The sequence below is a fragment of the Oncorhynchus kisutch genome, linkage group LG26 (genome assembly GCF_002021735.2).
Source record: "Oncorhynchus kisutch isolate 150728-3 linkage group LG26, Okis_V2, whole genome shotgun sequence".
Classification (NCBI taxonomy): domain Eukaryota; kingdom Metazoa; phylum Chordata; class Actinopteri; order Salmoniformes; family Salmonidae; genus Oncorhynchus; species Oncorhynchus kisutch.
In genome coordinates, this window is record NC_034199.2 from 16486617 (window position 1) to 16508809 (window position 22193).

The 22193-nt window shown below is 42.4% G+C and overlaps 1 protein-coding gene and 1 long non-coding RNA gene across 6 annotated transcripts; one reads left to right on the forward strand and one right to left on the reverse strand.

Moving 5' to 3' along the window:
• Window positions 1-266: 266 nt before the first annotated feature.
• Window positions 267-15940, forward strand: LOC109870893 (homeobox protein PKNOX1). 5 transcript variants are annotated; one of them, XM_020461583.2, is made up of 12 exons: window positions 1010-1125; window positions 1464-1527; window positions 1939-2050; window positions 4346-4476; window positions 4693-4864; window positions 9370-9558; window positions 11009-11114; window positions 11284-11381; window positions 11468-11596; window positions 11722-11798; window positions 11976-12136; window positions 12393-13797. In XM_020461583.2, exons 2-12 carry the CDS (start codon window positions 1490-1492, stop codon window positions 12563-12565), a joined length of 1386 nt encoding a protein of 461 aa, XP_020317172.1. In that variant the 5' UTR covers window positions 1010-1125; window positions 1464-1489; the 3' UTR covers window positions 12566-13797. The 5 variants fall into 5 exon arrangements, with proteins under 5 accessions (XP_020317176.1, XP_020317175.1, XP_020317172.1 ...); XM_031805680.1 differs by lacking the exon at window positions 1010-1125 and adding an exon at window positions 1190-1306; XM_020461587.2 differs by lacking the exons at window positions 1010-1125; window positions 1464-1527 and adding an exon at window positions 267-373 and having other exon boundaries at window positions 12393-15940.
• Window positions 15941-17920: 1980 nt separating this feature from the next.
• LOC116357730 (uncharacterized) lies at window positions 17921-20766 on the reverse strand. The gene is made up of 2 exons (XR_004205671.1): window positions 20640-20766; window positions 17921-19074 (listed from the first exon to the last, which is right to left on the reverse strand). It is a non-coding gene; the product is annotated as an uncharacterized LOC116357730 (long non-coding RNA).
• Between the last annotated feature and the right edge of the window lie 1427 nt (window positions 20767-22193).

Consider the following 22193-nt stretch of genomic DNA (forward strand, 5'->3'; position numbering starts at 1 on the left):
CCTAATCACAGCACTACAATCAATACACATCATAGAAGAATGGATCTTCTGTGTAATAATACCCACTGATGTGGGAGGAGGATGGGTATTGGTAAATGACAAGTTAATTACATTAATGTAATTGGTATACGGGCTTTTAATTTTGGATTGAACAAAACTAGAGAGCAGCAGTGGTTTAGATTTAGCCTTGTATGCTACCAGCCGCGTGCCTAGATTCTATGGGCGAGGAAAAAGGCACACCAGACGACGACTCCCACTTTATAAATATTAATGAGTAAATGACCCTGCGTGACCAGACGCGATGACGCAGCGCGACAACTGCGAGTCCCCATTGCTGCAGCCGCTTGTCAGTGTGACGAAGATTGGCACTCAGGTAAGCTGTCACTCAAAATCGTGTTTTTCTGTTCCCTATCAATCAAACAATCTGGGACGCAAAGAAAAAATGCCTAGGGCTAAAGCTAGGGACACAGCCAGGCCAGTAGAGTTTATTTGGCAGTGAATAGATGGCCGGGGCCAAGGAAGATGCAAATCTACAAGAGGAAAAAATATGTCCGCGTTTTGGGCGGAGAAGGATTCTGGAAAATAAAGGGCGAGAGCTAGATGAGAGGCCCCAGCGTTATCCCCATCAGTAGTGCGCATGGGGAAGGGCATCTGTTCCTTGCTTGCTTGACTGTTGTGGGCAGGATTTTAGAACCATCTAAAATTAAAGAGACATATTTACACATTAACAGTAATAATACTGGAATACAATGTACATACACATTGGATGAACTAGGCGTGTATATGCACTTCATTAAGCTAACAGTTTATTATCCCGCGCGGCTAGCTAGCGAATCCGTAGCAAACGCCGCTGATAAATATGGCACTTCTGCTAGCTACGTTTGAGTAAATGTGGTCAACCTACGTTTAAAACAAGGATGCTTCAGTGGGTGTCTCGGCCGTAGAGGGGGTGATGCATATTATAGTTGACATAAGTTTGAGGTTGTTTTCGAAAAGATTGTCAAATAAACTGAAATGTATTAGCTAACGTTACTGACCTAGCTACGTTCGCTGTTTTCGTAAATGACCTACTATAGCTACAGCGTGTTATTTCATCCAGCGACCGTACAATCTGGATATGAAGAGGTAAACATTTTCTATGTAGCTAACGTTCTCAAAAATGGAATTTTCTCGACTGAATTCTCATTCGACCGTCTTCCTACACATGGTTTACAGCTAATCCGATCCTTGCTTGCTAACTAACCACCTACAAACTAGCTTTGTTGCCGCCAGCACGGTAATGAGAAAAGCAAGTCAGTTCAACATGGTGGGTGTGTAAACATTAATTATGATAGACGGATATGTTTGGCTTTCTTGTCAATTCGCTACATTGTATGGTATGTTGCTGAACACAAGTTAAACGTGAACAAAACATTCGAATGGAAGTGAATAAACTTGATACATTGTTCCCCTAATCATCAAAGGCCTTTCATCTGGATGGAGACATGAGATGGATGCATGTTGTCCCATTCTCTTTGAACACAGACGGTACAGTCAAATAGGCAGCTGGATTATATAGTTTTTATGGTATTGAAGTAAAGTAGAAGACCACCTCTGTCAGAGCAATCAAGCTTTGCAATGCTCCATTCATAGAAATATGGACATTTAGCCAAGTATAAAAGTGGAATGTTATGGTATTTAGACTATCACAACGATCAAATGTTAATAGCATTTGTTCTGTCAGAAGGAAAAACAATTTACAAATAGATTTTCACTGAAGCGCAACAACTTTCTCCCACCACAACCCTACTCTATTCACAATAAAATATCAGTACTACCATTGTAATTATAAGTCAATTTTTCATATTTGCCCTGCATTAGAATAATCAGAATTCATCATCATTGATACAGTAATAGTCTTTACTTCTCAAAAATGTGTGGGTTTATGTCTCTTTCTAGGTCCGCCAACTCTCCACATCCTTATAATGCTTCAGTGTTTGTGGCGTCTGCAGTGAATATGATGGCGGCCCAATCAGTTTCCATGGACAAGTACACAAAGAGAGAGCAGCAGGTGGGTCAGAAGGACAAATTTAGTCTGAGGCTCCGATTTGAGGCCTACTTAAACCTGCCTAAAACCACAAGGGTGGGTCAAGGGAAGATTTGAAGTTCTTGAGATGATAATTTACATTTTTAATCGGTCAGTTAATGGCAAAGTATCATTAATGGATTTAGAATGACTAGTATTGCAAAATGTATGGGCAAGGAGATGGATATTACAGTGCCTTCAGAAAGTATTCACACCCCTTGACTATCCACATTGTGTTACAAAGTGGGATTTAAAATGTTTTTTGTCCTTTTTGTCAATGATCTACACCAAATACAAGGTCAAAGTGGAAGAAAAATTAATTATTTTGTAATTAATGGAAAATAAAACATTTTGATTAGTATTCAACCCCCTGTCAATACATGTTAGAATCACCTTCGGCAGAGATTACAGCTGTGAGTGTTTCTCGGTAAATCTCGTAAGAGCTTTTACAAACCAGGATTGTACAATATTTGCCCATTTAATTCTTTTTTTAAATTCTTCAAGCTCTGTCAAGTTGGAAGTTGATCATTGCTAGACAGCCATTTAAGTCAAAACTGTAAATAGACCACTCGGGAACATTCAATGTCGTCTTGGTAAGCAACTCCAGGTTATATTTGGCCTTGCGTTTTAGGTTATTTTCCTGTTGAAAGGTGGATTTGTCTCCCAGTGTCTGTTGGAAAGCAGACCATCATTGATGGATTTGCCCCAAACATAATGCTTTGTATTCCGGACAAAAAGTTAATTTCTTTGCCAAAACATTTCTTTAATTTTCTTTGTACACATTTTTTGATCCATCCTCAGTTCTCTCCAATCACAGCCATTTAACTCTGTAATTGGTTTAAGATCACCATTGGTCTCATGGTGAAATCCCTGAGTGGTGCCCTTCCTCTCCGTAACCTGAGTTAAGAAGGATGCCTGTATCTTTGTAGTGATTGAGTGTATTGATACACCATCCAAAATGTAATTAATAACTTCACCATGCTCAAAGGGATATTCAATGTCTGCTTTTTTATCCATCTACCAATAGGTGCCCTTCCCGAGTGGCGCAGCGGTCTAAGGCACTGCATGTCAGTGCTAGAGGCGTCACTACAGACCCTGGTTCGATTCCAGGCTGTATCGCAACCGGCCGTGATTGGGAGTCCCATAGGGCGGTGCACAATTGGCCCAGCGTCGTTAGGGTTTGGCCGGGGTAGGCCGTAATTGTAAATAAGAATTTATTCTTATTAACTGACTTGCCTAGTTAAATAAAGGTTACATTTTAAAAAATGAAATAAAACATTTGCAAGGCATTGGGAAAACCTCCCTGGTTTTTATGGTTGAACCCCTGAAATTCACTGTTCGACTGAGGGACCTTACAGATAATTGTATGTGCACACAGTACATTGTTGAGGTAGTCATTCAAAAATCACTATTATTGCACACAGTGAATCCACGCCACTTATTATCTGACTTGTTAAGCACATTTTTACACCTGAAGTTATTTAGACTTGCCATAAAAGGGATGAATAATTATTGACTCAAGACATTTCAGCTTTTCACTTTTTAGTAATTTGTAAAAATGTCTAAAAACATAATTCTAGTTTTACATTATGGGGTATTGAATGTAGATCAGTGACACATCTACATTCAATCCATTTTAAATTCAGGCTGTATCAACAAGATGTGGAAAAAGTCAAGGGGTATGAATTTTTCAGCTCTAGGAAAAAAGTATTTTTAGTGCATTTGCTTTCAAAGTCATGGTGTAAAAGCAGAAGAGGTAGAGCAAGTTGGCTTCCAATCAATGAATGTGACTGACAATCTGAATAAAGCAGCACAAGTTAAAGCTTGGCATGGCTATCAATAACAGTTAAATATGATATGCCACCACCCATCTTTCTATTCTGGCACTGACCAAAGAGATACTGCCATGGCCAGGACACTTCTGCATCATCCACCAATTTTAGAATTGTTAAGATAGGCTATATCCTTTCCATTTTGTACTGAAGTACTCAGTGGTCCTCTGTAGCTCAGTTGGTCGAGCATGGTGCTTACAAGGCCATGATAGTTGGTTTGATTCCTGGGACACCCATATGTAAAATGTATGCACGCATGACTAAGTCGCTTTGGATAAAAGCGTCTGGTAAATGGCATTTTATTATGATAATTTTCAGTACCTAAACCTATTGGTCTTGTTGGCCTTTCCAATCTTCTCATGCCTTATTGTTGAGGAAGGGTTCTGAGCTTTACCTGTCCACCACTATTGCTCCTTACTCTGCTGTCATCTCTCCTTTCCTCATGCAGGGTGTGGCGCAGAAGGAGAGTGATGCTGATCATGATCAGAAGTTCAGTGAGGAGAGGTTGGCTGCAGCCTCCAGCCCTGCCCCCACTGAACCCCAGACACCCTTTGATGTAGATAAGGCCTCCATATACCGGTACACCTCCTAACTGTTGGCCCCCTGCCAAAACTTTAGTCAAGCGACCCCCTCAACTACTTTTAATTAGGATAATGTTAGTGACGATGGCAGTCTACGATGATCGGGCTTATGTGCCCTACCTAAATAAAAGTATGGGGTAGAAATGGCAACATGTGACAACTGTAGATAGTAGCAATTTGGTAATGTTTTTCTTTGTGTGTGTGTCTGTGGCAGGCATCCCTTGTTTCCTCTCCTGGCCCTGCTCTTTGAGAAATGTGAGCAGTCGACACAGGGCTCAGACTGCATCACGTCAGCCAGCTTTGACGTGGATATCGAGAACTTTGTCTGCAGCCAGGAGAAAGAGGGCAAAGCATTCTTCAGCGAGGATCCTGACCTCGACAATCTGGTCAGCTTCCTCGTCTGCTGTCAATAGTCTGAATGATTTTGCATCACTATGACCTCTAGTGACACTATTCAAAATATCTGCAATTGACACATCGAATGTCAAATCACATTTTATTTGTCACATGCTTCGTAAACGGCAGCTGTAGACAAACAGTAAAATGCTTACTTTCAGGCCCTTCCCAACAAGGTAGAGAGATGGGAGATGGTTAAACATTAAACAAACTATCAGTCTTATGTCTTGGGGCAGAAGCTGTTCAGGGTCTTGTTGGTTCCAAACTTTGTACATTGGTACCGCTTGCCCTACGGCAGCGGAGAGAACACTATGACTTGGGTGGCTGGAGTCTAACAATTTTTAGGGCCTTCCTCTGACACCGCCTGGTATAGAGGTTTTGGATGGCAGGGAGATTGGCCCAGTGATGTACTGGGCCGTTCGCACTACCCTCTAACGCCTTGCAGTCGGATGCCAAGCAGTTCCATACCAAGCGGTGATGCAGCCAGTCAGTATGCTCTCAATGGTGCAGCTGTAGAATTTTTGAGGATCTGAGGGCCCATGCCAAATCTTTTCAGTCTCCCGAGTTCTCAGTCTTTGTTTGTACCGTGATAATTCCTTAGTGATGTGGACACAGAAGAACTTGAAGCTCTTGACCCACTCCACTATAGCCCTGCCGAAGTGGATGTGGGCGGGCTTGGCCCTCCATTTCCTGTAGTCTACAATGATCTACTTTTGTTTTGCTGTTGAGGGATAGGTTGTTGTCCTGGGTGAACAGTGAGTACAGGAGTGAACTAAGCACTAGTGCTGAGCGATTAGTGTTTGAGGTCTGTTCGATTTCTGTTCAATTATTAAGAGAGAATCATGGTTTTTGTGTTTCAAATTTGTTTTTACATTAAATGTACTATGCATTATGTGGGTTGAATGCTGAAACACAGACTAAATCAAATGTCCCATGATGGTAGTGACAGCACATTAACCTAACGTAGAAGGAGTAAAATTACTAGACTGGACAAGTAGGCGGCATTGGATTATGGTCAATACAGTTAGTTTAGCACAGAAAACTTGGTAATTATGTAGAATATTGGCCTGTTGGAAACTACAACTTCCTACTACATGGCACAGTTCAGGCTTGATCGGATTTATTCTTTAGAGAAACTGTGCAATGTGCGCATTGAGCTCCCGGAGAAAGAAAATAACTGAACAAAACGAAATTCAAATAATTGAACCGACATTGGTCAGTTTTAACTTTTCGATTGAATTTTTTAAAAATTGGTTAAAATCGCTCAGCACTATTAAGCACACACACACCCCTGAGGCTCAGTGTGGCAGATGTGTTCTTGCCTATGCTGTCAGAAAGTTCAGCATCCAGTTGCAGAGGGAGGTGTTCAGTCCCAGGGTACAGAGCTTAGTGATGAGCTTGGCGGGCACTATGGTGTTGAATGCTGAGCTGTGGTCAATTAACAGCATTCTCACATATGTGTTCCTCTTGTCCCAGTGGGAGAGGGCAGTGTTGAGTGTAATAGAGATTGCGTTATCTGTGGATCTGTTGGAGTGGTATGCAAATTGGAGTGGGTCCAGGGTGTCTTGGATGACTGTTGATGTGAGCCATGACCAACCTTTCAAAGCATTTCATGGCTACAAAATGTGAGTGCTACGGTGTGGTTGTCATTTAGGCAGGTTACCGTTGGCGTTCTTGGGCACAGGGGACTAAGGTGGTCTGCTTGAAACATGTAGGTATTACAGACTGGGTCAGCCACGCTCTGAGTATGCATCCTAGTAATCTGTCTGGGCCCGACCAGCCTTGTGAATGTTGACCCGTTTAAAAAAAGGTCTTACTCACATTGGCTACAGAGAATGAGATCACACTTGTCCGGAACAGCTAGTGCTTTCTGCATGGTTCAGTGTTGCTTGCCCCGAAGCGAGCATAGAAGGAATTTAGCTTGTCTGGTAGGCTTGCATCACTGGGCAGCTCGCGGTTGGGTTTCTCTTTGTAAGCAAGTTCTGCAGCATCCGACGAATGTCAGAGCGGGGTAGTAGCATTCGATCTTAGTCCTGTATTGACGTTTTGATTGTTTGATGGCTCGTCAGAGGTCTTAGTGGGATTTCTTGTAATAATAATAATAGATTTTATTTTAAACACTTTTCACAACACCCAAAGTCCCTTTACATACACAAGAAAATCAGTAGGATAAAAAGCAATAAAATCCCATTAATTAAAGTAGTGTATTCGGAAAGTATTCAGACCATGACTTTTTCCACATTTTGTAATGTTACCGCCTTATTCTAAAATGTATTAAACAAAAATCATTGTCAATCACAATACCCCATAATGACAAAGCAAACAGTTTACTTTTTTTGCAAATGTATTAAAAATACAGATACCTTATTTAGGTAACTATTCAGACCTGTTGCTAGGAGACTCAAAATTGAGCTCAGCGACATCCAGTTTCCATTTATCATCTTTGAGATGTTTATACAACTTGGAGTCCACCTGTGGTAAATTCAATTGATTGGACATGATTTGGAAAGGCACACACCTGTCTATATAAAAGGTCCCACAGTTGACAGTGCAAGTCAGAGCTAAAACCGAGCCATGAGTTCGAAGGAATTGTCTGTAGCGCTCCGAGACAGGATTGTGTCAATAGCACAGGTCTGGGGAAGGGTACCAAAACATTTCTGTAGCATTGAAGGTCCCCAAGAACACAGTGGCCTCCATCATTCTTAAATGGAGGAAGTTTGGAACCACCAAGACCCTTCCTAGAACTGGCCGTCTGGCCAAACTGAGCAATCGGAGGAGAAGGGCCTTGGTCAGAGAGGTGACCAAGAACCAGATGGTCACTCTGACAGAGCTCTAGTATTCATCGGTGGAGATGGTAGAACCTTCCAGAAGGACAACCATCTCTGCAGCACTTCACCAATCAGGCCTTTATGGTAGAGTGGCCAGACAGAAGCCACTTCTCAGTAAAAATCACATGGCAGGCCGCTGGGAGTTTGCCAAGAGGCACCAAAAGGACTCTGACCATGAGAAACAAGATTGGTCTGATGAAACCAAGATTGAATTCTTTGGCCTAAATGGCAAGTGTCACATCTGGAGGAAACCTGGCACCATTCCTACAGTGGTGGCAGCATCATGCTGGGGGGGGATGTTTTTCAGCAGCAGGGACTGAGAGACCAGTCAAGATCAAAGGAAAGATGAACAGAGCAAAATACAGAGATCGATGAAAACCTGCTCCAGAGCACTCAGGACCTCAGACTTGGGCAAAGGTTCACCTTCCAACATGACAATCAACCTAAGCACACAGCCAAGACAACGTAGAGGTGGCGTTTCGGGACAAGTCTCTGCATGTCCTTGAGTGACCCAGCCAGAGCCTGGACTTGAACCTGATGGAACATCTCTGTAGAGACCTGAAAATAGCTGTGCAGCGACGCCCTCTATCCAACCTGACAGCGCTTGAGAGGAACCCCAAATACAGGTGTGCCACGCTTGTAGCGTCATACCCAAGAAGACTTGAGGCTGTAATCGCTGCCAAAGGTGCGTCAACAAAGTACTTAGTAAAGGGTCTGAATACTTATGTAAATGTCATATTTCATTATAAAAAATAAAATAAAAAAAATCCTAAAATGTCTAAACCTCTTTTTGCTTCGTCATTGGGGGGTATATTGTGTAGATTGACGTGAATAATGTAACAAAATTTGGAAAAAGTCAAGGTCTGAACACTTTCCCAATGCATTGTGTATAAAAGTACAGTAAACATGAGACTGCACATGGAGAACACTAAACATGACAGACTACCCATGTAAGTGAACTAGACTAGCGAGGGATGGTGAGGAGGCCAGTGTCAGAGGAGCGCAGTGAACAGGTGGGAGTGTAGGGGTGCAGGAGGTCAGTAAGGTATGTGGTCACCAGTCCATTTAGTGCTCTGTAGGTGAGCCTAAGCAATTTGAAGATGATCATATATTGAACTGGGAGCCAGTGGAGTTTGTGGGAGGGATGATACCATTTATAAACGCAATCCCATTTTACAAGTGTCCCACTCCTTGAAAGCGGCAGCTATAGCCTTTAGCTCAGTGCGGATGTTGCCTGTAATCCATGGCTTCTAGTTGGGATATGGAATATGGTTGGGATATGGCTTCTGGTTGGTCACTGGGGTCAACGTCGTCGTTGCACATATTAATGAAGCCGGGGACCGATGTGGAAAATCTTCAATGATATCAGATGGATCCTGGAACATATTCCAGTCTGTGCTAACGAAACAGTCCTGTATCTTAGCATCCGCTTCATCGGACCACTTCCGTATTGAGCGCATCAAAGTGAGCTACTGTTTCATGTCAAAGGGTTAATAAAGCAAGTTGGGTACACATTACACACACACAGCATGACAAAGGCCTTATACCAAAGTAGCTATTAGTGGAATAATGAATGTACTACGTAACACTACAGACAACATACATGCCATTTCTAGTGCAAACGTCCTTGCTTCTGCTAACTCCTCCTCCCTCACCTTTGACTCCAGATGGTGAAGGCCATCCAGGTGCTGCGGATCCACCTGCTCGAGCTGGAGAAGGTGAGTGACCTTTGTAAAGACTTCTGCAGCCGCTACATCGCCTGCCTCAAGACCAAGATGAACAGCGAGACCATGCTGAGTGGAGAGCTTGGCAGCCCCTACTCACCTGGACAGGGCTACTCTCCCACCAAGACCCAGGTACACACACACACACACACACACACAGTGGGGCAAAAAAGTATTTAGTCAGACACCAATTGTGCAAGTTCTCCCACTTAAAAAGATGAGGCCTGTAATTTTCATCATAGGTACACTTCAACTATGACAGACAAAATGAGGGGGGAAAAAATCCAGAAAAGCACATTGTAGGATTTTTTATGAATTTATTTGCAAATTATGGTGGAAAATAAGTATTTGGTCAATAACAAAAGTTTCTCAATACTTTGTTATATACCCTTGGTTGGCAATGACAGAGGTCAAACGTTTTCTGTAAGTCTTTACAAGGTTTTCACACACTGTTGCAGGTATTTTGGCCCATTCCTCCATGCAGATCTCCTCTAGAGCAGTGATGTTTTGGGGCTGTTGCTGGGCAACACGGATTTTCAACTCCCTCCAAAGATTTTCTATGGGGTTGAGATCTGGAGACTGGCTAGGCCACTCCAGGACCTTGAAATGCTTCTTACGAAGCCACTCCTTCGTTGCCCGGGCGGTGTGTTTAGGATCATTGTCATGCTGAAAGACCCAGCCACGTTTCATCTTCAATGCCCTTGCTGATGGAAGGAGGTTTTCACTCAAAATCTCACGATACATGGCCCCATTCATTCTTTCCTTTACACGGATCAGTCGTCCTGGTCCCTTTGCAGAAAAACAGCCCCAAAGCATGATGTTTCCACCCCCATGCTTCAGAGTAGGTATGGTGTTCTTTGGATGCAACTCAGCATTCGTTGTCCTCCAAACACGACGAGTTAAGTTTTTACCAAAAAGTTATATTTTGATTTCGTCTGACCATATGACATTCTCCCAATCTTCTTCTTGATCATCCAAATGCTCTCTAGCAAACTTCAGACGGGTCTGGACACGTCTGGCACTGGAGGATTTGAGTCCCTGACGGCGTAGTGTGTTACTGATGGTAGGCTTTGTTACTTTGGTCCCAGCTCTCTGCAGGTCATTCACTAGGTCCCCCCCGTGTGGTTCTGGGTTTTTTGTTCACCGTTCTTGTGATCATTTTGACCCCACGGGGTGAGATCTTACGTGGAGCCCCAGATCGAGGGAGATTACTTGCACAATTGGTGGCTGATTAAATACTTTTTTGCCCCACTGTACATACCACCGTACACTCGTGCTATACACCCACCACAGACACACCCTATGTAGCATATACACCTGATAAGGTAAAAAAATGAAGGCTCAGTTTACCTTTATTTAGTCAGTTAAGAACAAATTCTTATTTTCAATGACGGAACAGTGGGTTAACTGCCTGTTCAGGGGCAGAACGACAGATTTGTACCTTGTCTGCTGGGGGGATTTGAAATTGCAACCTTTTGGTTACTAGTCCAACGCTCTAACCACTAGGCTACCCTACCGCCCCATGGCGGAATAGTGTTTAACTCACCTGTGTGTGTGTGTGTTCTCTGTGTGTGTTGTGCAGACCTCCAGCTCTTTCAAAGGAACCCTCAGTCCCCAGGGGATTGTGGTGGCAGCGTCAGCCCTGCGGCAAGGCAACGTAACAGTCAACCCCATACAGGTTATGGCAGGTATGTCACCCTGGCATACAACAACCACGGGTACCCTCAGACACCAACCACCACTGCTCACCGCCATCAGCTCAATAGGACTGTTAGTGTACCAGCTGGTTTCAGTCTTTCTCTGTACCTGCAGTTTAAAGTGGTCTGTTTGCAGCCCTTACATGTGCGTGTCCTCCAGGTGGCGCAGTGTACCAGCCTGTCACAGTAGTCAACTCACAGGGTCAGTTGATGTCACAGACGCTCTCTCCCCAGACTATACACATTCAGAACACACAGGTAAGACATCTGTCTGGACTAATACATAAAAGGTTGACATTTACTGCCTGCTGAAGAGTGTGCTAATGTAACCGCCTCTCTTGCAGCTTCAGCTGCAGCTCAACCAGGACCTGAGCTTCTTCGGCCACAACGACAGCTCGTCCAAGAACAAGCGTGGCGTCCTTCCCAAACAAGCGACCAACGTCATGCGCTCCTGGCTCTTCCAGCACATCGGGGTGAGTAGAACACAGGCCAACTCTATGGGTGACAACCTGGAATGATTCTGGGATTTGGTTGGCTTGCAGTGTTTTAATCTTGCCCTACGTAATTACTGTTATATTTAATTGTTTTGTTTCCATAGCACCCATACCCCACAGAGGATGAGAAGAAGCAGATCGCTACCCAAACTAACCTGAGCCTCCTCCAGGTCAACAACTGGTGAGTTACATGAACCCATGCCATACTACCATGAATAACCACCTAAGTGCATGAAATGACAGAACGACTTCTCTTAGAGGGAACCTCAAGTAATGTTTCCAACTCTTCAATTCCCTTAAGTGATTGGTCAATACTCGTTCCCCTTCATGATGGGTCCAATCTCTCCTTCCGTTCCAGGTTCATCAATGCACGGAGGCGGATCCTGCAGCCCATGCTTGACGCCAGCTCTTCGGAGACGGCCAAAACCAAGAAACCGCTTCCGAACCGGCCGCTACAGCGTTTCTGGCCTGACTCCATCGCCACGGGGATGACCCAACAACAGGTCCAGATGGCAGACGGTACATATGGCTACTGGCTTGCTACACTGCTCATTGGATCAGCACTGCTGTGTATTGCGAGTTGCTAGAGCTGTTGGCTATACTTGTTTTTAAAGCAACTAGGCACAAGAGAGCTTACTGTATTGGGAATGATAGACACAAGGCGAATTCAGTCACAAGGCAAAGTCAAGGCTCTCCTGGTAAAGCAACTTCTTTCTCAATAAGAGACTAAATGTAATGTCGCTGATGTGTCCTCTCCTGGTTGCCTGTTCCCCAGGCACCATGGTGACAATGAGTGTGGAGCGTCTCCAGAGCCTGACTTCAGACGGCGCCACGCTGGCCGTGCAGCAAGTGATAATCGGCGGGCACAGCGAGGACGAATCAGGAGACAGCAGGGACGATGATGAGATGACTGGGCTGGGCCTGGACAACAGTGACTCCCTGCAGTAGGACACACACAGGCGTACTGTATACAATCACCACAGGAGGCTGCTGAGGGGAGGACTGCTCAATAATGGCTGGAATGGAGAAAATGGATTGGTATCAAACACCTGCAAACCAGGCTAATTTAATTGATACAATTCCACTGATTCCGCTCCAGTCATTACCAGAAGCCCATTCACCCCAATTAAGGTGCCACCAACTTCCTGTGACTCACACACACTCAAAAACAAACGTTGTATGCTGCGTTGAAAATATGGTAATTCAGGCCTTCCACAACAAACATACATGATGTATGCAGACTGATATTGAATGATGTAGGCTGCTAATGAAGTGTGCACACACACACTAGCACAAAATCAGATCAATGTTATGCAAAAAATAATAATAATGGCGGCTCAGATCATGTATGTACTGTAGATAGACTGATATTGCATTGCACACACACTCAGTTTACACAGCACAACCACAAGATATACGGGAGCACTCCTGATGTCCATTTATTGAACGGAGTGCGCTGTGTGTGAGAAGTTTCATTTCAGAAACTGTTTTTCACTACGTAGTCTGTAGGAGAGTGCACTTTTTTTGTATAATATAATTCTACGCTCCAAAAGACAAAAAGAACGGACGCAGCTAAAACAAATCATGAAGTGTTGAAAAAAATTACGTTTGTACGCTCCGTTAATAAATGTTGAATGATTCTTATTTTTCCATTTAATCTGCTATTGGCTGCCAAGTTTCAAGTAATCGTTTGTTTTTTTCACCTTGCATGCCTGTGACTTTTACCCACTCTGATCATGACTGACTCTCAGGCTTACAGACTGGCCCTATAGAGCCATTTTCTGTTTACCATGAAACTTCGTTTAACATTAGAAAGCGCTGTAGCGGGATAGCTAACGCTGATGTCGGGACCTTAACACATTTAAACAGTGAGTTTGTGATGACCATGAAAACACTCAAGACTGATGGCTATAGACAACCAATTGTTAACTTGCACAAGCTGCATTTTAAGTTGGATGTGATCGTATCCACTGTATGGCAAACAAGGTATCTGACGAGTAATTTCGTGCCCAACTTTTCATGACACGCCGGGGAAATGGGTCTCTAGAGAGCAATAGCATCGTTTTGTAGGCACTAATGGGAGGTTAACTCCGCCATGGCTCGTTGGCCAACGCCTATGGGGGAAATTGTTGTTAAATGCAGAAAATAAGGTGTGGTAAACAGGCTTAAGAGATCTTAAACATTTTGTTCTTTGAGATATCAGCTAACATCACTGTTGTTTTTTTATGGCATTTATGTAATCAAAACAAGTGGGATGTCATACGTTTTTTTTTTATGTACACCTTTGGTCAAATGCCTTTGATGTAAAAATATAACAGGCTTACACGGAACCTAAACCGGCTGTGCGCGTGCACCATCATGCATAAATGTATTGTCCCCCCACACCAAACGCGAGCACGACGCGCAGCTTAAAATATCAAGACAAACTCTTAACCAATTATATTAATTTGGGGACAGGTTCAAAAAGCATTAAACATTTATGGAAATTTAGCTAGCTTGCTGTTGCTAGCTAATTTGTCCTGGGATATAAACAAAGTTGTTATTTTACCTGAAATGCACAAGGTCCTCTACTCCGCCAATTAATCCACACAAACGGTCAACCGAATTGTTTCTAGTCATCTCTCTTCCTTCCAGTCTTTTTCTTCTCATGACTTTATATTGCGATTGGCAACTGTCATAAATTAGGTGCATTACTGCCACTGACCTCGTTCGTCTGTCGGTCACCCACGTGGGTATAACCAATGAGATGGGAGAGGCAGAACTTGCAGCGCGATCTGCATCACAAATTGGAATGACTTCTATTTTAGCCGATGGCAACGCAGACGCTCTTTGGCGCGCGCGAGTAGCGTGGGTGCAATAATTGAATAACAGATTTCAAAACGTATTTTACGACGCGAGCGGGGTGTTCAGCCTTTTAGTTTACCTTATCAGCTGGGCCAAAGTAGTCTCTGGACAACATTGTTCAGGGAAACTAAAAAAGCACATTCTCGCTGAAGATATATATTGTTTTGGTCCAGGCTGCAACATAACGTTACCATCCAAGCCGGTAAAGCAGAAGGTGTGACGAAGAATTGGTCTATTACTGTAGTTCCATTTCTCTGACAGTTGGCTACTCGTTAGCAACTGACATTTTAAGCACGAAGACTAAATAATTCATAAAGGTAATGTTAACAGACTGATATTATCTCATAGAACAAAATGTATAAGACCTCCTGAGCCTGTGTTAACCTCAGACCTCATTTTCAGCATTTATCCCAAAACCACATTATTTCCTCCCATAGGAATGCCTAACAAACCAGAGGTAGAAAATGCTAACTCCTTTCCATTTTTTAAGACTACAAGCTGCCAAGCTATATAGGCCCAACAGAGCCCGTGAGAAAAAAAGGGAGATGCTTATTTTTATATACGAACATAAGTATATGTTTTTGTGGTTTGTGTTCTCTTGTTTTGTATGGAATGTTTGTACAAAATGGCTCGTTATTTAAGCTAGTTGCCCTATTTACCAGGGTCCGATTAAGTTTTCTAAATATTTAAGACGAATGAGAAACAAAATGTCTATTGGTTTTAAACGCCAGATCTGAAAAAGGCCTTGTGTAGGCCTTTTTTTTTTTTAAAGACCTAACTCTAGCACAGAAAGCTTAACTAGATGAAGCTATATACCTATAGTGAAATTAGTCAAAAGGAAGCTAAAATGCAGGACACTGACTTGGCTAAGGCATAGTAATGTTACATTGTCAATCACAGTTCTTTGAAATTCAAATATACTGATATGTACTTGATCAGTTAATTTATTGCAGTACTCTAATTTTCTACAAACAAGTCCAGTTTTGCTGCAGTGTTATGTTTTGTAATCATTTATAATAGTAGCATAGATGTCACTTTCAAGTGCACAATCCAGTACACTATGCTTATAACACAATCACATGGAACTGAAATCGATATTATGGTGCTTAGGCAGACAGATGCAGTACAAACAAACAAAAAATGATATTTTGCATGTGTTAAGAGTGCAGTTGGGATCCTCAGACCTTACAGATGGCACATTGGTCCTCTGGGGAATGAAAGACTAGTGCTGTGGCTGACCAAGGGCCAGCTTTAAGGAATGTTTTCCCAAACGCTCCATCTTATTTTTCATATTATTGCACAAGTTATGAAAACCTGCACCGATGTATCATTCAAACCTGAGCCTGAGATCCCCAGTTTCAGGCTCGGGGGTCCGATGGGTCTCAGCTGCTCTCTCACATGTCGCTTTTTATCTACTGTTTACTTCTGTCTGTTTGCCTAAAAGCTTTCTATTTTGGAATAAACAATGCCTAAACTCAACTGTCAAGTGTCACTTTACCTTCATTGTGCTTGGTTGTAGACATGATTTGTGACAAACGGTCAACCCCACAGGTTATGGCAGGTATGTCACCCTGGCATACAACCACAGATACCCTCAAGACACTGCCCACAACTTGGTAAGTGATGATATGGCTGGGCTAGGCCTGGACAACAATGACTCCTTGCAGTAGAACACACACACAATGTACTGTATACACATGAAGACATAGCATACAAAGTTTGGTTTTGAGTGTGCGTTGAAAATATGGCAGTTCAGACCTTCCACAACTAACATCATTTTGGCAGGCTGATATTGAATGATGTAGGCTGATAATGAACTGCATACACACCAGCAAAAAATCAGATGCATTTGTTATGCGTTACATTTTTTTTTAGGATGGCTCAGATCTTGGACTCATGTATACACCGTAGATATTTATTTACATGTTCACACTGCCATTATACCTTTTGTGGATTGGACACTTGAATACACAATCTCAGGCTATAGTTGCAGAACACCCACTAATTATTCATATTTTCTTACATAACAGATGGCCACCAGATTATCGCCAGTTGATCGCTCGTAAAACCATAAATACGTGCTAAAATGCGATCTCAATTCCTACCATTGAGCCATGAAATCGCTAAAAACCGAGGGAAAGCTTAATGCATTTGCTTCCCTCTGCTGGATACAATCATAACTGCAACGTGTATGCTTTCTATTTTATTCTCTGGTCACATCCACGGAGCCAATTTTACCTCCTGACATACAGTTTATGCAATAGTCAGTAAATATCAGAGTTCAACTGACAACACAATCCCTGGCGCACGTGAACATTTTACATGACACCGATGGTACCTGCATCAAAATCTTAAGACAGGCTTACTCTATTCAAGTGGTAATTGAGAATTTAGTAACCAGGAAAACTCTAGATAGGAAATAGTATAGCCTACACACATTTTATCTGTGTTGTCAGATGGATCTTGCAGGCTAGGAGAATGCTGCTGGTAAACAGAACACGTCTCACCCTACATGTAGTTAATAGGATCTCTTTAAGGCTTAAACCAATCAACTTGACATGACTAGTTCAGTTCATGTGCCAAATGTAGCAGATGGCTTTTCGTGGCATTTCTATCTACATGGAGGAATATTTGTTCTACATTACATTTCCATCTGAACGGTCCAAAACAATGTCCTGCTGAACACACCCCAGGTGTCAAGTTCATTTAATGGAGGGTTGAGTGTTGGTGCTGTCACTACTCCATTGTACCTGATTAGATAGGAACTCCCCTCACCTGTCTACTTAGACAAGAAAAAGCACAAACACTGCCTTAGACCGCTCTAACAGAAAATTGATTGGTCCTGCCTTCCATCTTTGAGGACATTCTAGCCAATGAGTGCAAATATGAACAGGCTAAATCTTTGCGCCACTGCAGCACCTGACAGCATGGGTCGTGCCATCTCCATTTTAAAGGTGGTCAATTTTCTTCATTGGCTGATACCTGCAAACACAGGAGTCCCCACCCTATTTGGCTACTTTAAAATGGTGGAAGGCCTCAATGCCCATCTCTTGCACACACAACGCCGATCTAGTAATTATTGGGGCCTCCGCCAAAATGCAATCAGTGCATTCATAACCTAACCATCACAGAACTTCTATTCAATCAAGTAAGGCTCATGTAGCAAAATAGTAAATACATTTGTTTACCAGATTAGACATGCGCACCGACCTCAATTCCTCACCCCGTGGGCTTATTCTAGTGGACAGATTTCAGGCCGCACTTCCTCCTCTGCCTTGCATGGGATTCGTTTGACATCCCTGCCACAGAACATCTCACCGCATTGGTCAAGTAATTTCAAATGGGCTTGGTTTCATACTCAAGAGCATAATAATTGTGCAAAGTGGCTACAAACTATATCTACAAAGCCATGACATATGGCTTATAAAGTTGAGAGAAACCATTTCACACAAACAGTCATCCCAATATCTTGAAAACATTTTATTTTGTCCTAGATCATTAAAATGTTTGCTTTCAACACAATGTTACTCACATTCATCTTTGAAATAACAATACCATCTTCAGTTGGATGGACAACTACAATGAAATCTAGATACTGTTTACAGAGTGAGGCCGTAAGCAAAAGTAAATAATTTATTAAAGCAGTCAGCAAATCAAGACACTACTTCAAATCTATTGGAAACATTGAGAGATTGATTGTGTCTGTAATGTCACCCGGGAGACCTTCAGCAGCAGGACAATTCCCCAAGTCCTCAACAGGCCGGGACAAGTGCAATACCATACAAGTAATAAGCATTGCTGCCTATCCCAACCTGCACAGAAAGGGATTGCTATTCTGATGAATGATTTAAAATCACTGCTATGATCAGTTTTGCATGGATTTGCACAGCAGTACATTGAAAAGCTGAAAGCAAACCAGCAAAACTAACCAGAGACCAGTGGCTCCAGCCCCAAGTGGCATCTGCTGTACCCGGTGGTGATGCATGCATCTAGAAGTACTTCAAGTGCTCACACTGCAGTAGATATCCATAAAACTACCTGCACTATAAGCACTTTAATACTGCTGAAACCCATCTGCAGCACACATTAACATTGCTGTGGGAGAAAGGGTCTTGGATGTCCAAGAGCCTTCCAGGATGCTCAACCGATGTCAATGTAGACAAACAGGACAGATGGACACACAGGCCACCGACAGTTTTGCATAGATTTGCACAACTCAATTTTTCTTGTAGTGCAACTATGCAAAACTAGCAGAGATCTGCAAGAATAAATCATACACGTCATAGACCAGATGAGTCCCAGACCCTTATGCCAGAAGGAGCACTTAGGGCAGTAGGTGCTAGTCTAATTCACTATCTGCACTAGATGCACCTTAGCATAAGCACCAGTGAAGGTTCGGAAGATTAGTGTACAATGAAGACAGTGTCAGTATAGTGCTTAAAGTGCCTTCACTGCAGTAGATATTAGAAGACTACCTGCACTGTAAGCACTTTGACACTACAGTGACTGCCAGTTCAGTGAAGCATTCCAACACCAACAGATGCTAGGCTTCGGGGTCAATTACTTGTGATCTGGGATCTGATTCTAGGGGTGCATCACAATGCAATGAGTGTCTGCAAAAGGAGAAAAAAGGCAATTAATTGATGTTTATGTAAAGACTAATGCACAGAATTTTCTAAAATACATAGGACTTAAGGTTGAGAACTTGATCACTAGTTGAGAAATTAAACCTACATCACGCAAAACGATTTGAGAACAGGAATACATTGTGACATGCCTGGCAATACAAATTGAAAAGTAACCCATGCTGATATTAGTTGGGTCAATGTTACTTTCAAGTGTGTTTACGGAATTAATTAAAACACACGGATATTGTCAATGCATCACACAAGGCGATTTGGACAGGCGTAAAGATCAAGCACGCAATCTACCAATATGGTGCTAATTAATCCAATAGTGAGATTCTTGGAAGTCATGGCAAACGTAAATCTTGTATGAAATGCGCAACTTGTGGCCCACGTCGTAGGAACTGCACATGCGTTAAATGCAATACCCCTCCCCCACGTTGTGCACTAGCTAACATGGCGCCGCCGAGTCCGCAATACCAATATACATTTTAGTTGTAATAAACCACCAATATAACCCATAAGCAACTTAACACATCCATAGACTACACATGTTGAGGTATGGAAATATGCCTTGCTAGTTGGCCAAGCGCCCCACGCGAATGATATATCGCGAACTTAACATGAATCCACACATCAAGACGCTGCATACAAAGCATGTGAGAAGCTAGCTAACGTTCGCTGGCAGCCCATGCCACGACAAGTGTCACGTTGAGACCAACTTCGGCATGTTAATGTTAGTGCTAAATCATAGATTGAGAGTCTGGTACAAAATGTGGGAAAGATTTACACCAACGTATGAAAACAAGAACAGATACGAAGCTCAAAACCGCCAGCCATTACTGTAGCAAGCTAAAGTTGCCTCCCGGCCTTCAACTCTGCGCATATTTTTCAACATTGTTGATGTCACCGACTGCACGATATGGGCACTTAACACGCGAAACAAAGGCTGCCCAGCAATAATTTTATACAGCTATCAACCAGCGGGTGGCTAACGAGCGATCTGAATGACAGGCAAAGTAATTTAGCTAGCTAAATGCTCGCTGGCATAGCCTGCCAAGCTAGCAGAGGCGCGCGGCCTTCAGCCCCATGTGTTACTGCTTTGTTCTGGAGGCACTTCAACGCACACGCCACTGAACACAGACAAAATAACGCAACTTTATTTATTGCCTGGTCATGAAATGTATACCATTACACAAATATATTTCTAGCGACATATCCATAATTACCTAAAGTAATGTTCACTTACACTAGCCACACTAGTAGAAGCATTGCAGAGGCAGCAGTGCACGCTTTTCAAATCTCCCTCATTCTCAGAACTATGGAGGAAGGGGCCATGCGCCTCTTAACGTTACATTGTTTTAAATGCAAAAACAGCCGATAGAGAATTAATTCCCTGCGTCAATTTGGTAAATAAAATGCATAAATAGGCATTGTTTAACTTCTACAGTCGCATCCCATGAAGAGGCTAACAACAGGTTTGTCAATAACATGCGCGTACTAAGACATTCGCCTCTGAAATCCACCATCTTCACTCACTACTGCAGACTTACCGTTTACTGTCAATGCTCCAGGCATACCTACGAAACTAAACCATAAACTTGTCAAATGCGTCGTAGCGAAGTAAAAAAACACAAATAAACGCATCCCCGTATGCTGCTATTTTGATTCGACAGGACTTTGTGAATCGTAGTAAAATTGTGAAAGTGGCGCGAACGTCCCCTGCTTTTAACCATGTGGTGAATGAAGGGCGGTTCCCGCCGTCGAACGTAAATATCTACAACCCCAACTCCTTCATTAGCATAAATAAACTACTTCCGATCTTTACCCTCGGCCAATCCAAAACACAAGTTTACTACAATGGAAATGTTGGCCATGAGCTCTTTTCTTGTTCGAAGTCATATTGATCGATCATCGATTGGCTACAAATATATCAATAATGGATCAACTGCAACATTTTAGTTCAAGTAGCCTATGCGTCTCATGATGAATTATTTGATTGCAGACTAGTGGAGATAATATAGCAAAGTTTACTCTCTTAATCAGTCTGAAGTATTTTCTGTCTTAGATTTTACATTGGTTTCTTATGCAATCAGAAATCATTATGATATGGACGATTAATTAGTTCATGTTATTCTAAGTAGGTGAGATTTACATGACTTTTTGAAAAGTTACACAACTGAATAGGCTAGTGGAGGTAAATCGTGGTTACACATTGTTAACATTGCCTGCAGGTAGGCCTATAAATGCTTTATTACTTGTTATAAACAACATGATTTATAATCTCGTATAAAGAGGTTTATATGTTATGCTTATAATGGACATTTGCAGCTGACTCAAAACGTCTATTATGTATCCAGGAATCAGCATCATTATTAGATTATAACATTATAAAAGGGTATATTACATGACACGTCTTACGATGCCTTATAACATCACCATAATGCGTTATAACTGAAGGATTTTAAGTAAAATTTTACCTAAATCATTAATGCATTCTCAATTGAACATGTTGTTTAGATAACGAGGAATTGGCTAATAATTAACAAGCATTACTTTTCTTGCAAAGTCAATTTAACTACGGTCATTTCGGAATTCCATCTTAATAAATTGTTACCCCCACTGTGATTACGCCTATATGCCTTATATACTTTTCTTTCTATCGTGCATTGGGCCGCATTTTACATTCATAAAGTATATTGCAGGCCGTTCTTAAACTAGGATCTTGCGGACTGGACAGTTAACCATTTGTTTAGGCTACCTTGTTCAGTCATGTTGGCTCATTAGCTAGCTACAGCTAACAACCTGGGTCGCGTTCACCAGGAGGCAACGCTTTTGAATGTTCGCATAGAAATATGCTATAGAACAATCATGCGTCTCTAACATTTTGAGAAGGAATAACGTCGGCTTTATTCATGAAATGTATATCGTGGCCCTGTTAACATTACCTGTTGCCTATATGGAAACATTTTTTGGCACAAACAATTTATTGACTAAATCCCTCTTGCCACTACGCTATATCTGGCTGTCTAAATAACTTTATTTTAACTTAATGTGGACCCAATGACTCAGACTCGAGCACTGGGACTTGAACTTTAACCATAGGG

Bases quoted from the DNA above. Each gene is read 5' to 3' on its own strand.
- LOC109870893 (XM_020461583.2), top strand. From the start codon at position 1,490: ATGGATGCATGTTGTCCCATTCTCTTTGAACACAGACG. The intron at 1,528-1,938 runs GTACAGTCAAAT...GTCTCTTTCTAG, and splicing joins ATTCTCTTTGAACACAGACG to GTCCGCCAACTCTCCACATC. The intron at 11,597-11,721 runs GTGAGTAGAACA...TTGTTTCCATAG, and splicing joins GGCTCTTCCAGCACATCGGG to CACCCATACCCCACAGAGGA.